General features: G+C 45.5%; 1 protein-coding gene, 1 long non-coding RNA gene and 1 pseudogene across 3 annotated transcripts; 1 reads left to right on the top strand and 2 right to left on the bottom strand.

Annotated features, from left to right (window-relative positions):
- The first annotated feature begins 383 nt into the window (after nt 1-383).
- LOC139576669 (aldo-keto reductase family 1 member A1-A-like) lies at nt 384-5,132 on the top strand (annotated as a pseudogene).
- Nucleotides 5,133-5,232: 100 nt separating this feature from the next.
- Nucleotides 5,233-7,382, bottom strand: LOC139576670 (uncharacterized). The gene is made up of 2 exons (XR_011675157.1): nt 6,115-7,382; nt 5,233-5,493 (listed from the first exon to the last, which is right to left on the bottom strand). It is a non-coding gene; the product is annotated as an uncharacterized lncRNA (long non-coding RNA).
- A 128-nt stretch (nt 7,383-7,510) lies between these two features.
- Nucleotides 7,511-16,853, bottom strand: LOC139576668 (dnaJ homolog subfamily B member 5-like). Of its 2 annotated transcripts, none has more exons than XM_071403000.1 (4): nt 16,291-16,853; nt 14,515-14,767; nt 13,144-13,799; nt 7,511-7,800 (listed from the first exon to the last, which is right to left on the bottom strand). In XM_071403000.1, the coding sequence occupies exons 2-4, from the start codon at nt 14,723-14,725 to the stop codon at nt 7,567-7,569; spliced, it is 1,101 nt and encodes a 366-aa protein (XP_071259101.1). In that variant the 5' UTR covers nt 14,726-14,767; nt 16,291-16,853; the 3' UTR covers nt 7,511-7,566. The 2 variants fall into 2 exon arrangements, with proteins under 2 accessions (XP_071259101.1, XP_071259102.1); XM_071403001.1 differs by lacking the exon at nt 16,291-16,853 and adding an exon at nt 15,819-15,929.
- Nucleotides 16,854-17,789: the final 936 nt, after the last annotated feature.

Raw genomic sequence — 17,789 nt, 5'->3', positions numbered from 1 at the left:
AAATTAAATTACAATGGATAGGAGTTGAATGCATGAGCTGTCATTAACGTTTATATCCAAAATGGTGGCCATTGTTTCAATGTCTGCAATCCCTTATCTGACCACACTGTGTCCCACTTACCTGACCAGCTCATCATAGGGTGCAAAAACCGCCATTTACACTTTGACGCATATGATATTGATGTTGACTGTTTATATTCAAATGTATTTAATGAGCCTGAGTGTTATTCTGTCTACGAGTACAAATGGGTTATTTGCAGGTGGGCTGTTTCGGGGCCTGTTCCTCTAGGTGCGTAAAGTCCGTTTTGGCTGTTTTCCAACAATTTGGGTTACAGATCCAGCCAGACTTTGAACTTTGTCTAAAACCAGAGTGACTCCTGAACATTACACACTGGCTGACAGACATAAGAACTATCACTCCTTACGGTTTCTTACTCTAGCATGTTATTTATACACGGATGTAACTTCTCACATTACAGGGAACCTTTACTCTATCCACAGGTGGAAAGGCGCCAGGATGGTTGTGACTAAACTGCACTATTGTCTTAATTTTTTCGTCACTATTTGCGCGCGATGTGGTTCAGAGCAGCGTTGAAAGGGTATATTTACATTTACATTTTAGTCATTTAGCAGACGCTCTTATCCAGAGCGACTTACAGTAGAGTGCATACATTTTATAACATTTTTTTTTTTTTACATACTGAGACAAGGATATCCCTACCGGCCAAACCCTCCCTAACCCGGACGACGCTATGCCAATTGTGCGTCGCCCCACGGTATATATAGATGGTAGCAATTTACTGGAACAAACGCAATTTTAAACTGAAGCTGAAACAAGTAGCGGGGGTAATTCTGATTTTAGCAGCATGACCTCAGACCACTCAACCTGCTTTGGGTATTGTACGATGCTTTAATACAATTCTCTATCACGTGACAATGTAATAGGGTGATACTATTATTTAGAAATGTGTTCAAGCCAGCCTGTGACTCATAGTTGGATTAGCTATTTAGCTACAGAAGCTAAATTAATATAGTTATATTATGATGGGTTCAGAGATGTTTGAAAGCGAGACCGAGAAAAGGGGGGATTTGGATGTTTTAACTGTACTATATATATATATATATGGGGTATCATACCCCTGTCTCAGATGATATAAGCACTTGTCACACGTGAGACCCCTGTGCTGAGTTGATGAATTCCCGACATGAGTGATAATCTAACACCGCATTCAGACTTAGTCATGGTGACTTGCAACTCACTCCCGGTCATCTGGGTCATTCTCCGAGTCCTATAGAGATGGTTTGACCTCCTCTAGCGCTAGATGCCATGTTGCTACCTCATATACAATTCCATTAATTCATAATGTGTTTGTCTGCCTGCCTGTCAGAACCTCTGATCTGAACCATAAGTTTCTACGTGACCCTGTCGTCTGGGCACCTGGAAGAGCGCTCCCGGACAGGTCAGAATGCTATTAAAAGATAACTTTTTTAACCAACATTTCAAGCTAGCTGTGGAATGAGTTAACGTACCATTAACTCCGTAACACGAGCATGCGCAAACATTCTTGTTCCTATTGTGGTGATAGGATAAATGAGAAGGCATGTGCATGCACGCAACTGGAAAGAAAATCTAGTTTAATTGCAAAAAGAAGTGTCAGGACACCTATAATTGGCATAAAAAATAGAGATGGTCCTTTAATGCTTATTCAAAAACAGAACCGTAACCTGTGTATGGTTTGACCATCTGCGTCTCCTGGCGGCTCTAGACTGTGGCTACAAACACAATGATTGTGCTGCAGTGTACAGTAAAGAGCAGGAGGTGGGGGAGGCACTGGCTCTGAGGCTGGGACCAGAAAAAGTGAGCCACACACACAGTCTTTCCAAGGCCATTCTATGCTTCCGGGACCATTCTGACACACAGGAAGAATAATCAGGTCAAGGAAAAGTAGAAGTTTGATCAAAGAGCATTACGAAAAGTATTTTATAGCTACACATGATCACAAGTATGTGGACACCTGCTCGAACATCTCATTCCAAAATCATGGGTATTAATATGGAGTTGGTCCAGACCTTTGCTGCTATAACAGCCTCCACTCTTCTGGGAAGGCTTGCCACTAGATGTTGGAACATTGCTGCGGTGACTTGCTTCCATTCAGCCACAAGAGCATGAATGAGGTCGGGCACTGATGTTGGGTGATTTGGCCTGGCTCGCAGTTGGTGTTCCAATTCATCTCAAAGGTGTTCGATGGGGTTGAGGTCGGGGCTCTGTGCAGGCCAGTCAAGTTCTTCCACACCGATCTCGACAAAACTTTTCTGTATGGACCTCGCTTTGTGCACAGGGGCATTGTCATGCTGAAGCAGGAAAGAGCCTTCCCCAAACTGTTGGCACTAATTTGGAAGCACAGAATTGTCTAGAATGTCATTGTATGCTGAAGCGTTAAGATTTCCCTTCAGTGGAACTAAGGGGCCTAGCCCAAACTATGAAAACACAGCCCCAGACCATTAATCCTTCTCCACCCAACTTTACAGTTGGCACTATGCATTGGGGCAGTTAACTTTCTCCTGACACCCGCCAAACCCAGATTTGTCCGTCGGACTGCCAGATGAGGAAGCTGATTGTTGGCAAGGTGTCATCCTATGACGGTGCCACGTTGAAAGTCACTGAGCTCTTCAGTAAGGCCATTCTACTGCCAATGTTTGTCTATGGAGATTGCATGGCTATGTGCTCGATTTTATACACCTGTCAGCCATGGGTGTGGCTGAAATTTCCGAATCCACTCATTTGAATGAGTGTCCACATACTTTTGTACATATGGTGTATGTGTGTCAAGTGTGTTGATCCCCTGTGCAGTCCCCTAGGCCCTGCGTCATGAGGATGTGTTTCTGACCTCTAAGCTGTGTAACACCCAGCATCAACCTGACTACGTAGAGACAGCCTGTAGTAAGAGTCTAATACACCTGGGACTGGAATACCTGGCCCTCTACCTCATGTACTGGCCCACAACCTTCCAGTGAGCAACACACACATACACCTAATCACACCTTGAATTTGTCCCACACATGTTAGTCCTCTGAGCTGCCTGCGTGTTCTCCAGGCGTGGGACAGAGCTGATGCCCAAGCGGGCCGTTGGTAGTGTGTGTTACGATGACATACGCTACTGGGAAACCTGGGTTGCCATGGAGAACCTGGTTGATAAGGGGCTGGTCCGAGGCATTGATCTGTCCATCTTCAACTAGGTATGGGACTGTGTGTGTGTGTGTGTGTGTACAGTATGTTTTTGTAATGGTGTCTCACTCTGTGTGTTAGTAGGTGGAGTGTCACCCATGCCTGTCCCAGGCCGAGCTGCTGAGTCACTGCAGGTAAGTGTGTGTGACGGCCTACTGTCCCCTGGGTAGTGCTGAGCAGTCCAGGGCTTCGCCTGACGAACCCTGCCTGCTGCAGGACCCTGGACTGGGGGGCTGTCACCCTCCACCACAGAAAGACCCCTGCTCAGGATATACTCACGTAACACACAAACACCTCAGTGTAACTAGCCGTAGTGTAATTAACAATGCTCAAGTGTGTGTGTCTCTCTGTCTCCAGGTGGCAGGTACAGAGAGGGGTGGTCTGCATCCCCAAGAGCGTTACTCCTTCCAGGATCCTGCAGAATCTGCAGGTCAGGAGGACAGCGCCATCTAGTGGAAGGAATACCAATTGAACTGCATGATGTTTTACCAGTTTGGAAACTACTCACCTCTTCCCCAAAATGTGACTTTTCGCTGGCTGAGTCTAGGAAACTACAGGCTATAATTCTGTGTAGCTGCTGGGATTGTTTTCTTGAGTGGGAATTTGTTTGTCTGATTGACAGGTGTTTGACTTCTGTCGGATGAAGACCTGAAGCAGATCGAGTCGTTCAACAGAAACGAGAAGTACATCATCCTGGCTGTGGAGGTGAGTTCTGATTGTCTCAGATGAGACCTCAGGGTGCAGGTCAATAGTCTTATGTACAGTCTCATTCCCTAGTCACAACTAGATAGATGAGGATGCCATATGAGACTACTGAGATGCTGAGTTTCAGTTGAGCCATGGGGTTTTGTGGTGGTACTGAATGGAACTGTGTGTGTTCTCTTCACAGAGGGACAGAGAGTGGAGGGACGCAGACCACCCTCATTTCCCGACCTGATCTAGAGACAGATCCACATCTAGAGTCAGATCTACTGGCCCCACATCTAGAGACAGCTCTGACCCCTCCTGTCTCAGCCTCCAGTATTTATGCTGCAGTAGTTTATATGTTGGGGGGCTAGGGTCAGTCTGTTATATCTGGAGTATTTCTCTTATCCGGTGTCCTGTGTGAATTTAAGTATGCTCTCTCTAATTCTCTTTCTCTCGGAGGACCTGAGCCCTAGGACCATGCCTCAGGACTACCTGGCATGACTCCTCCTTGCTGTCCCCAGTCCACCTGGCCGTGCTGCTGCTCAGTTTCAACTGTTCTGCCTGCGGCTATGGAACCCTGACCTGTTCACTGGACGTGCTACCTGTCCCAGACCTGCTGTTTAACTCTCTAGAGACAGCAGGAGCGGTGATCGGCTATGAAAAGCCAACTGACATTTACTCCTGAGGTGCTGACCTGTTGCACCCTCGACTACTGTGATTATTATTTGACCATGCTGGTCATTTATGAACATCTTGGCCATGTTCTGTTATAATCTCCACCCGGCACAGCCAGAAGAGGACTAGCCACCCCTCATAGCCTGGTTACTTCCTAGGTTCTGGCTTTTCTAGGGAGTTTTTCCTAGCCACTGTGCTTCTACACCTGCATTGCTTTCTATTTGGGGTTTTAGGCTGGGTTTCTGTACAGCACTTTGAGATATCAGCTGATCTAAGGGCTATATAAATACATTTGATTTGCTGACCCACACATAACATTTTATTTATACAGAATACCTGGATCTGAGTCACTAGAGATTTGAATATTTGATCAGACAAGAACCATCTGTAATGCAGCTCATGTTCCCTTAGTAAGAATCCACATACATTCTTAATATATTTGTTTCTAATCCTTAATTTTGTTATACTCCAACTGATCCAGTGTTCCGATGTGTGGATATCTAATCTGTGAGATTGTTGGACAATAAATGATAGATAAATCATCCTTTCCTTCCGTCCTTGAAGTAACAGAGCTGAGTGTGATAGGTGAAAGCAGTCGAATGGGGCCGGCTACAAATAACTCCTCACAAACACAAAAGACCATACATAGCTCAATACTTGGTTTATTGGTTGTCATTGTAAAATTCAACTCACATGAGAAACTTTGTCAAAAGTACAGAAGCTGTGGAACAGTGAGAATCACTCAGTCGCAGGAAAACACATTCCCACAGCACCAGGCTAAGGCTCACTTCCTGCTTTAGCCCCACCCCATCCAGAGACCCTGTGGCTGCTCTGCTTGACAGGCATCGTGATTAGATTCAGATAGAGTCCCTCTGATTTCTGTCAATCTCTCTCAGTGCCTGTATCTGTGTGTGAACATGAAAATACGTTTGGCACAACCTATAGGCAGGGAGCAACAACCGTATCATTCTGTTTCCTTACATATTCCTCTATACTGTAGACCAGGGCTCTCCAACCCTGTTCCTGGAGAGCTACCCTCTTATAGGTTTTCAGTCCAACCCCAGTTGTAACTAACCTGATTCTGCTTATCAACCTGCTAATTACTAGAATCAGGTGAGCTAAATTATGGTTGGAGTGAAAACCTACAGGACTGTAGCTCTTCAAGAACAGGGTTGGAGAGCTCTGCTGTAGATATATCTTCAATAGAAAACATATTACAAGTGGCAAAAATACCAAGAAAAGGGTCTCCATTCAATAGAAACAGTACCGGGAACCAAAATGAGTACCAGCATCTATTTCATTCCTTCACTTCAAGCACCGCATACAGTATCACTCCCACTAAACTCCCCACAGCCAAAAGACCGCATCCACAGTAGATCAGTCCTGGCTATCTGGGCAGGTTTACATTGAATGTGTTTCACAAAACCTATCATAAAGTTTCATAGAAATGTGTCTTCATTTTCTCTGCTTTTAACCTGTGGACACTGAGTGTGTGTATGTGTGTGTCTCCAAGTTAAGGCACTTACCAGTCACTCATTGAGTCAGGGAGAGCTTAAGGCAGTTATTACAGACTTAGTCATTCCCTTTGAGAGCCACACACCACAGGGATCAAAGCACCTATGGATGACAGACTTAGATGAAATGGTTCAATTCTGGTCCTGGAGGGCCAAAACCCTTCTGTGTTTTGTTTCTACCTGGTAGTTAATTGCACTCACCTGGTGTCCCAGGTCTGAATCAGTCCCTGATTAGGAGAGGGTAAAAACCAGAAGTTTAAGCCCTGACCTAGCTGATGATGACCCATAGTGCAGGGGTATTCAACTCTTACCCTATGAGGTCCGGAGCCTGCTTTTCTGTTGTACCTTTTAATTAATTGCACACACCTGATGTCCCAGGTCTAAATCAGTCCCTGATTAGAGTGATAAGAATGGGGGGGGAAAGCAGTGGAACTGGCTTCGAGGTCCGTAGTTGAATTTGAGGGCCAAAGTGGATCACACACTGCTGGGCTGTTGGGGTTCTCAGCCAGTCAGGGGGTCTGGACCAGAGACATAGATACAGAGTTCAGCAAACTGTCCACCAAGTTACAACCAAACCTTTCACAAGAATTACAGGCTCATTTGCACTTCAAGTGCTGATTATGGTGAGCAAATCAAAATCTCAAAATATGTTTGCCAAACTATATATCTATGTCAGTGGTTCTGCACTGGGAGGACCTGGTAGTAGTGGCTGTAGCAGTAGCCTTGTCCAGCAGATAACACAGAGTTCACACATTATGCTTTATTAAACATTAGAAACAGAAACAGATGATTACGTTAAAATGGGGAGCAGAGACTGAAGCTGCTGGTAGATAAACAATAAAATAATCCACTTTCAACTTTCCTCTGGAAAATCCTGGACAATCTTCTCTTTTTCAAATAAAGTGTTCCTCTCAACTCATCCATAAGAAGAGGATCAGGGGGATGTATAAAACCCTTGATAAATGTGTAGAAAAAAAGAGCATTAAGAAAAGGAGTTCCGGTAAAAGCCAAAGCCACGCTGAGCCGTTCCTCCGTATCACTTCGCCATGTCCGTGTGTGTGCGCTTGGGCGAAAAGAAACAAAAACATCCTAAAATTGGAGGTCCTCTTGTCATTCCCAGAAAAAAAAACTTTCCCTTCAAAATACGAGTGTTCATGTTATGTTGTGTGGTAGAAACAGTGAGTTCTTGAAATGGGGGAAGAGGGGTTGGGTCCAACTGGTAAAAACAGTTTGTGTGTATGTGGTGGGGAGGGATGGCGAGGGGGGTAATGAGTCTGGGGGGGTGGGGAAGGGTGGAGTGTGGGGGGTGTAATGAGTCTGGGGGGTGGGGAGGGGGGTAATGAGTCTGGGGGGTTGGGGAAGGGTGGAGTGTGGGGGGTGTAATGAGTCTGGGGGGTGGGGAGGGGGGTAATGAGTCTGGGGGGTTGGGGAAGGGAGGAGTGTAGGGGGGGGTGGTGTGTTGTCCTAAGACTGGGGTAGGTGTTGTCTGATGATCTCTCTGGACTGGGGAGGGATCCTGTCTGGGAAGCGAACCGTGAACTCTACGATAAGGTCGCCGCGCTGAGTGGGGCTCTTAGGGAGGGGCAGGCCCTCCCCCCTCAGCCGCTTTACCATCCCCGGCTTGATGACCTCATGGCAGGATAGCGGGATGACGCGGTTATCCAGGGTGGGAATGTTCACCGTACAGCCACACAGCGCCTGGGGAGGGGGATATGAGAGGCTTTACTACTGTATCATATGACACAAGCATGTTTACTATATGACTGCTTCATTACAACAGTGATTCTCAATCTGTTCCTCTTGGCGTTGCACATAGTTGTTCTACTCACACCCAATGATGACAAAAATCATATGTTGTTAGTTGTTAATTAATTCAGTGATTAAGGATAGGTGAAAACGTGTGTTTCGGGAGCTATGGACGTAGTAAACTAGTATCTGTTCCAGTTTAGCAGTCTAGAACACAGGTTCAACTGGAGAACATTAGAGAACATGACTTGGCGCTCAGAGTGGAACAGAATGACATCATCATCTACAATGGATCACTCCCTCTCTGACACTAAAACAAGTTTCCTGAACTTGGAAAGCCCCAGTGTGTGTGCTTGTGTGTGTAGGGTTGATAGTTGGGGGGTTGTAGAGTGCACAGGAGGCTAATTTTAGAGTGTGGTCTCATTTCTACAGCTAATGAAGTAAGACCGAATAAGCTGAGGTCGTGGTCACACACACACACACACACACACACACACACACACACACACACACACACACACACACACACACACACACACACACACACACACACACGGAGAGAGACTGAAACCTGGGTGTCCACTGATCTTAGGTCTGTTTTGCACCCTACAATTAAGTAAAAGTAAACTGATCCTAGATCTGCAACTCCTACCCAGAGCAGGCAGCACACCATACTAAACTCCAACCCTAACCTAGGGCCAGGGTTGGGTAGTAACTGAGTAATCAGAATACAAAAACAAAGTAACTAATCAGCTTGGATTAATTACAAAAATTAATAATCTGATTATACTTGCATTCTTAAAAACAACTGATTGCATTTGGGATTACTTCATCTAATCTCAAGAGGCAACATTTGTAAAACTTTGCCAGCATTTGCCCACTTTCATTTAGCGCACCCTCAAGACTTCTCACACGCTCTTAAAGGTTCTATCGTTCTGCTGATCTCTCATCAAGGATGGATGGCTTCTTTAGTATTAAACTGGTTGAATGAATAGGTAAGTCTTGCAAAACATGTACACCTAGCCTTCTGGTCAGACCGTCGTCATAGAGTTCCTGCTTGCTGCGTTGCACTCTTTCTCGGTTGTGAGCTCTGTCCGTAGCAGTAGAGAAATGCTTTCTGATTGCGCAATATTTCAAGACACAATCCCAGAAAAACACTGAAGAGAATTGGGTCCCAGCGTTCTGTAGGTCTGAATTCTATTTATCAACTCTTACTATTGAACATAGGGCACTCACGTCGGCCATTCAAGGTGACCACATAGGCCTATATATGACATGTACTGGTGTAAATAATACGGCAGACTATCAGTAGTCTAACTATCAGTAGTCTAATATTAGGCTAGATTTATTGTTTGCAATCTAGCTAAAAACTTCCTCATTTGAGGAATTAGCCCCAAATGAATTTGTTTGTGATTTTTGTGCCCTAAAATAGTTACTTAATCTCTATTGAACAAAATAAATCAAAAAATGCTGGGACTGCATTTTGACAGTTGCTATATACTAGCAACAATTGCCTAATTGTCAAACTCAAAATTCGTGACAATTTAGGGTGTGCATCATAAAAATATCTGGAATTGTGCATTCAAATTAATTTATTGATCATATCATTTTATTCTAATACTTAATGAAGCAGGTTGAATTACTTAATAAGATGATTAGGCAACCCGTTTTTTCTACTGCGTGACCCCGCAACAAAATGTTGGTGCGACCATATCATGGCCTGGTCCCAACAACTGAAAATGTTGGTATGGAGCCGTGTGACTATGCTCTCACATATCAAACATATGAGTTGTAGGATATTTATGCTCTCACATATCAAACATATGAGTTGTAGGATATTTATGCTCTCACATATCAAACATATGAGTTGTAGGATCTTTATGCTCTCACATATCAAACATATGAGTTGTAGGATCTTTATGTTCTCACATATCAAACATATGAGTTGTAGGATCTTTATGCTCTCACATATCAAACATATGAGTTGTAGGATCTTTATGCTCTCACAATAGTCCCCAATTTAGAAATACTAATGTTACTCAGTTAAATAATACTGTATTAGGTGAGCTTTTTTTATGTTTTAAAATATCTGGTAATCCCAAAGTAATCCAAAAGATTGCGTTACTCATTTTGTGTAATCCAAAGGATTACGTTACTGATTACTTTATTTTTCCATGTAACTGTAATCAGTAACACATTACATTTTTAAAGTACTCCGCCCAACACTATCTAGGGCTGGATTGAATCAGTAGCGCCGAAGATAAGCATGATTGAAATTTGAAGACAATGTTTCCGCGTTCACGGTGACTGCATTCTCGGTAAACGCTGCATATGTCGCCTCAATCAAAAATTACCTTTACATTTCAACCGCGCTACAAAAAATTATATTCTGCGCTATGGATTGAATCCAGCCCCTAGACAAGTTGCCATGACACTGGAGGCACACAGACAGCTGACATAAGGCCAGTCTAATGATGTAAGCCTCAGCTCAGACAAGGCAGCACCAGAATAATATATACCACTCCTGATAAATTCAAACTTTGATTAAGTGCAGTAGGCTTACAGTTTTCCAGTCCCAATTCAATAACATGAAACTATTTTGAATTGTATGTTCCAGTTTAGTGCTTACAAGTTGCCCAATCAGGTGTCAACAGTCCCAGTTAGAAGTTGCCTAATCCAGTGTTTACTAACCCCCGCGCCTCAACCCTCCCACCCGCCAAAATATAAGGCATCCAGAAACTATTGCCTAAGCGTTATCACATGCTATGTTGTCTTTGCCAATGCATATAGCATATTTCTCTGTAATATCAGAAGTCAAGTTCCTCTTAGAGTTAGCGATAGCCTTCTAAGTATGATTGTGTGTGTGTGTTCTTCCTTCCTGTTTTTCACACTGACGCTGAATGGCAAACTGTCCTGATTTAGAGAGAACAGCTGGAGAGACAGCAGGGCCTGAAGCCTGCAGTTACAGGTTAAGGCCACCGGCTCCAGTGATGACATAAAAGTCCAGACTCCAGATATCCTTGGTAGAGGTCATAGAATAGTTATAATGCAGAGGTAACAATTGTCTTTAGCAGACTAAAGAGCCTTCAGCTCTGCACTCGTAGCTCTCATTGGGCTTGTTATTGTTAGACCTAAAGCCCGTGTAAAACAGAGGGCCTAAAACCAGCCAGTGTAGCTAGCATAGGGTCTGACCCAGCTATTTTAGGGCCAAAACCCAGCCAGCATAGCTAACGGAGTGTATAAAAGCAGCCAGCCCGTCAACAGCGCCCAGTGCCAGACCTCTGTAATCATACCTTCCTGTTGGATGGAAGCAGAGCTCCCTGGCAGCTCCAGTTAAACTATATTTTTCAGATAATGGTTCAGATTACCCAAATCCCCAATACTCTCTCTCCCTTCAACATCTCCCCTTCCTCCCTCCTCGCCCCTCTCCGGTCTCTCTCGGTCTCTCTATGGCCTCTCTCTGGTCTTTCTCCGGTCTCTCTCTGGTCTCTCTCCGGTCTCTCTCCTTCACTGGATCTAAATGAGCATTTATTGTCTTTACTGGATATATTAGGGGCTTGATTCAATCAGTATCGCGGAAGTTCAGCACTATAGCACCAACAGTGCTAGGCAATGTTCCCGCGTGCGCAAAGACTGCGCTCACAGTAAACGATGCATATGTCGGTTCAATCAGAAATTACCTTTAAGTTTCAATCACTCGACAGCGCTGAACTTCCGCAATACGGATTGAATCAAGCCCTAGGTCTGCGTCCCTGATGGTACCCTATTCCCTATATAGTTAATGCATGAAGAGTAGTGCACTATCTCATAACTGCGTCCCTGATGGTACCCTACTCCCTACATAGTTAATGCATGAAGAGTAGTGCACTATCTCATAACTAAAAGATATTTCTATGGCAGTATATGACATTAAGATTGAACAGTTTATGACAGCAGTAAAACAGGCCTACTGGTTAATGAGCTTATCTGAGCACTGCGGTACGTGTATAATTAATACAGTATGTACTTAACAAGCTCCTGTTTAGGGTCTGCCAGTCCATTAATTTAGGCAGAAGATAAATGGCAGCTATATTGGAACTATAAAAGAGTGTTTCATTTCACAGGCTGGTCACAGCTGAGCTTGTGACCACACAGGAATAGAGGTGTAATTAAATGAACTGTCTGTCAGAGTACCACCCTCACACCACAATCCTCTCTCTCTTGCTCTCTCTCTTTTGCTCTCTCTCTCTCTGTGTCTCTGTCTCGCTGTCTCTCTGTGTCTCTGTCTCTCTCTGTCTCTCTCTCTCTGATTCTCTCGGTCTTTCTCTCTCTCTATCTCTCTCTATCTCTGTGTCTCTGTCTGTCTGTCTGTCTGTCTGTCTGTCTGTCTGTCTGTCTGTCTGTCTGTCTGTCTGTCTGTCTGTCTGTCTGTCTGTGTGTGTGTGTGTGTGTGTCTCTCTCTCTCTGTATAAAAGAGAAAGAGAGCTGTCTAAGTGTATAAATCCTTTATTGTGTGTTTTTGCACTACATGGTGAGTACCATAACGATTGTTGTGCTCATTAAAAGAGCTATCATAAAGGAAGACATATGAGGCAGGACAGGGCAGAGTGTGAGTGGGCCTGTCACACAGGGACAATACATTCCCCCGTGCTCACTCACACTGCAGCGGCAGAGAGACATTCTGAAAAGCACTCAATCTGCCCACCCAGAGCTCAGCTCACTTCACAGATAGACTGGAGGGATGTGTTGAACAAGGTCATGTACTCAGAGGGACAGACTCTTTTAGGTGGAGTACCAATGTTTAACTGCACACACACACACATCTTCCACCACTGCCCACAGCCTAGTGCTAAAAACATGAACACCAGTGTACTGCTGTTAGAGGTGCCCGGGGCTCTGAGTCAGAGAGAGTAGGAAAGAGTGAGAGAGAGAGAGTAGGAGAGAGAGTAGGAGAGAGAGAGAGTAGGAGAGAGAGATGTGACTTTTGATGCTCTTCATTAGAACATCTCCACTTACTAAAATAATATAAACACACACACCCTTGTGAAAACCTAGAGGCAGATAGAGTTTGAGTCTCCTGTAGAGTAAAACATTTCAAATCTTGTCTGAACAGGTTAATACCACAGGCCTCCAGTTCTATGTGAGTGTTCTGTAGGGTATTTGTGGATAGAAGGAGAGAGAAAGAAAGTAAAAGAGCACTTTGTCACAGGCTGCTAGTTTTGTAATAAGGTATTTGTGGAGACAAAGGCTGTGTGAGAAAGACAGAGCGACAGACAGACCGACAGAAAGACAGAGCAACAGACAGACAGCTCCTACCTCCTTCAGACTGATATTGCCTGTGTAGATGATATTGGCGCCGTCCCTCCTAAAGTGGGCGTGTCCTTTGTCTCTGAGCACAAAGGCGATGTCTGCAGGAATGTTCTCTGGGGTCTCGTCCCCCTCCTTAGGGAAGGTGATCTTGGTGCCCTCCTTCCATCCCCTCTTTATCACGATGTTCAGGATCTTGTCCTCCGTCCGGCTGCTCCTGCCATCAGGGTTCAGCCTCCTCCTGGTGATCTTCATCCGCTTGGTGCAACCATGGAAGATCTCCTCCAGAGACACCTTCAGCTCGTGGACGACTGGGGGGTCCTGCTGCCTCCTGGACCCCCCCAAACGCTCCGATTGCACCCCCCTCCTCCTGCCCCCGCCATGGCCAGGGAAGCCGTTGACCCCCCCGGGGAAGCCGAAGTGTGTGAAAGAGGCGAAGGGGTCTTCCTCATCCAAGTCTGTTTCCATGTCATGGTCGTTGGGGACCTTGGAGTGGACGCCGTTGGAGCGGTTGTGGTGGTTGCGGTGCGGTCCGAAGAACATATCGAAGGGGTTGGAACCGCCGAAAAAGGAGGCGAAGGTGGCATGGGGGTCCCCGTGGAAGGTGTAGTGGTACGACCCACCAGGAACCCCAGACTGACCACTACTGCCCCCTGCCTTCAGACCTGACCAAGAGGGAGAGAGAGAGGGCTGTGAGTACACACACACACACACACACACACACACACACACACACACACACACACACACACACACACACACACACACACACACACACACACACACACACACACACACACACACACACACACACACACACACACACACACACACACACACGCATCCTACCTGTAGCCTAATTCCCCTTCCGTAGAGAAAGGAGAGAGTTAAATAGTTTTAGAGATTTGTTTACAGCAGGTAGGAGGGAGTTTGAGGAGCGGAGGCCCTGGAGGCATGAGTAGCAGTCAGAGCGAACCCACGTGGGTGAGAGAGTTCCCACGGGATCCGGTGGGGGGGGGGGGGTCTAGCAAGAGCCTTGCTGCTACAGAAACAGATAAGACTACCCACAGCTAAACACACACACACACACACCACCTCACTGCTATTCTTATCTACGCCTCCGCATGGATTCAGGCCTATCTGAGAGACGCAAACACACTGTGGAAAGACCTGGTCAGACAGGAGAGAACACACAGTCAGACTGTCAGAGGGTAGAGGTGGAAGGGTGAGGTAAGGGGGATAGCTAAATAAAGAAAGGAGTCTGCTCAGTGTTCTCTCTCTCTCACACACACACACACATAACGATAAATTACTTCATGACAGTTATATAATCACACCGACAGCACTCTCAGAATACTGAGCACCCTCTCTTTCTCTTACCCTCCTCCCCTAGCTGGTCATAGATGACCCTCTTCTTGGGGTCACTCAGAACTTCGTAGGCCTCAGCGATCTCTTTGAACTTGTCCTCTGCGTTGGCGTCTGTGTTCTTGTCTGGGTGGAACCTCAGTGCCATGCGGCGATATGCCTTCTTGATCTCCTCCTCGTTAGAACCCTTAGGGATACCCAGCGTCTTATAGTAGTCCTTCCCCATGGCAACGACCTTTCTGTGACCCCCAACACACACCCTGGCACTCTGGAGGTAGAGGGAGAGAAAGGTTACTGGGTTAGGCATACTCCTGGGCCTGAAAAAAACTGATCCACACAGCCTCTCTGGTGAGGCACACACACACACACACACACACACACACACACACACACACACACACACACACACACACACACACACACACACACACACACACACACACACACACACACACACACACACACACACACACACACACACACACACACACACACACACAAGTATTCTAAACACACGTGAGTATTCTAATGAATCTTGAAGTGTTTACTCCATCACAGATGATTTGTGGAACTTGCCATGTTGCTATGCTATGGTAATGTAGTAAGGTGTTGCCATGGCAGTGTAGTAAAAGCTCAAAGTTAGTGAATGTGAGGAACTCCCTACCATCTGGCACCGCTCAATCTGCTACACACACACACACACACACACACACACACACACACACACACACACACACACACACACACACACACACACACACACACACACACACACACACACACACACACACACACACACACACACACACACACATGCTATCAGTAGTCTTATAAAACCGCAGCCCTGTTAGCCTAAATATGACACTATGCGTCCGTCTGTCATTGTAGGCTACAGTCTGCCCTGTGAGCTATTTTATAGCTGGATAAACTACAATAGATGGTAGGCTATTTGTATGGCCTATGTATGGTTGTTATTTAGGTTTTCCTGTAAATATCTTCATCACTGTGAATCTCTATGGTAGAAAATGAGACAAAGAAACAGCACCTGTCACCCATTATAGAGCCGATCTGCGCCGCACCGAATTTTGCTGTCGTTGTTCCGCCAGGTAGTCTAATTATAGACTATTACCGGTAAATATATCAAGAGACAACAACGCCTCTTTCAGTGTGAGAATCGAACCTATCGATTGACCGATGCAGAAACCGGAGTGGTGCAACACCAGCTATTCCACAGGCTTCAATGACAGCGGTGGAAACTGACAGTGAGCGGTGCGGAGAGAACACATATGAATAGATGGATGAAATTAAACGTTTCCTACCCGTTATAATTTCCAGCAGAAAAATCGTCAGATCAGATGAACATATCCCCGTCCCTCTTCTCTCCCGCCCTGGTATCCCTCTCGGGTCTTTATCGTGTGACGTCAGAGTTCAACCGCTCACCGGTTCCGAAATAGTTGGTGACAGAACAACGCTCTGACGTCAATTGGGCTAATAAAACCAAAACCCATGCCATTCAATCATTGACTCAAAATCACATAGTTATGCGGTGTGGTTCTGGTTCAATTAAATAGACCTTCAACACTTATTTCCACTTCCAATGTTAAACCACAGAGGAGAAATACAGCGTAGGCCGACAGCAACAACCCAATTCCTGTCCTGACCATAAGCTGAAATAGCCTAATACATAGGCTTCTGGCTCCTGGTCAGAACTAGTCCATATCTACTTCGAGTTAGTCTAGTAAGTTAGTCCGTAGCCGGTGTGTTTTAGTAGCGGTTTTAGTAGCGTCTTACCGTATGCTAGTGACTGTCTCTGGACTTCACCAACTGTCCCTCGCCGCTCCTCCGCACGACAGCTGATTTGCGGTTCGAACTCTGCCAGTTCAAAGCGCAGCGCGCTTTTGTTCCAATCCACTCCGAGCCGATGGGAAAAGACAGCCTGACTGTCTAGATCATTTGTTGCGCTGATTGAAGCGTTTATCAAATTAACTTCACCCGAGTCAATTTATCCAATCAATTTAATCATTGATCCATTACAGTGAGATGTTGGTTTACTTGACTTCCATTCCTGGGAGGAGATAAACAGTCTGAAGTTGAGGATTAGTCTACATCATGGCTCTGCTTCACTCTGAGAGAGCTGGGATTCTACTCTAAAAGAAAACAGAGACATATTAGGAGTCTCTCCCTCTGTCTGTCTGTCTGTCTGTCTCTCTGTCTGTGTGTGTGTGTGTGTGTGTGTGTGTGTGTGTGTGTGTGTGTGTGTGAGAGAGAGAGAGAGAGAGAGAGAGAGAGAGACAGAGAGACAGAGAGAGAGTGTGATAGCAGAGCCCTAGGCAGATGTATCCAATGCCCGTGGATGGTACTCCAGGCTGAGCTGTGATATAAACAGAGTTGGTACATGTGATCACTGGCAGTCAGGGACTAGAACCTTCCCGCACACGCGCACGCAGGCAGGCAGACAGACAGAGAAGCCTGAGGAATGAGTCAGTCTATCTCACTCAGCACAGAGACCAGGAGTACATTTCAATAGTCTTAAGTGGCTTCCTCTCCCTGTGTCCTTTCCTTAATTGACAAATCTTACATAAATCTTACATCACTTCCATTCATCCAATGTTGTCAGTTCAGTACAAGTAAAGAGGAGAGGCCATTTTAGACTACTGAGATGCAGCCTGTGTCTCCTTCCCAATCTTGTGCTCTATATGTACTGTATTTATATCTGTCCACATGTCTACCTCTTCTCCCCTTCCTTTCTCCTCTTTCAAGAGGATGTGTTATGTCATCAGTAGAGAGTTATGCTGTAAGAATCTTTTCTGTGACATTTTTACTGTTAAGGACATTAACGGCCTGCTCAGTACTTACAGCACAATTAAAAGAGGAGCCGATTATAGTTTTCATTCCTACATTATGCAATTTCCAAGAAAAGGCACTCTGTTCAGAAGCCTGTAAGCAGTAAATGTACCTCCAAGAGAGATAAGAGAGCCCAGAACCATTAGGAGGTGGGGGAGGATTGAAGAAGTGGGATGGGTGGAGAGGTAGAGATGCAGGCATGTCACTCAAGGTCCACTCAAGGTAGACAGAGAGGGAAGGGGGATAGACAGAGGCTAAGGGGAAATTGGAGAGAGACAGAGAGACAGAGAGACAGAGAGAAAGTAGAGGAAGAGAGCGAGAAAGTTGGCCCAGGTTTGGTCTGGCTATAGCTTGAGTCATCCCTTTCTCTTCAGTAGTGAGGAGGTGTGAAAGAAACGAGTGACTTAGTAGAGAAGAGCAGCTCTCGTGGGAGGAGTCTGTCTGAT

This window comes from Salvelinus alpinus, chromosome 5 (assembly GCF_045679555.1).
Source record: "Salvelinus alpinus chromosome 5, SLU_Salpinus.1, whole genome shotgun sequence".
NCBI classification, from domain to species: Eukaryota; Metazoa; Chordata; class Actinopteri; order Salmoniformes; family Salmonidae; genus Salvelinus; species Salvelinus alpinus.
This window is presented reverse-complemented; position numbering and strand designations above follow the sequence as displayed.

Bases quoted from the DNA above. Each gene is read 5' to 3' on its own strand.
- LOC139576668 (XM_071403000.1), bottom strand. From the start codon at position 14,725: ATGGGGAAGGACTACTATAAGACGCTGGGTATCCCTAAGGGTTCTAAC. The intron at 13,800-14,514 runs GTAAGAGAAAGA...CCTCTTGGTCAG, and splicing joins TGACCAGCTAGGGGAGGAGG to GTCTGAAGGCAGGGGGCAGT. The intron at 7,801-13,143 runs GTAGGAGCTGTC...CCCCCTCCCCAG, and splicing joins GCAATATCAGTCTGAAGGAG to GCGCTGTGTGGCTGTACGGT.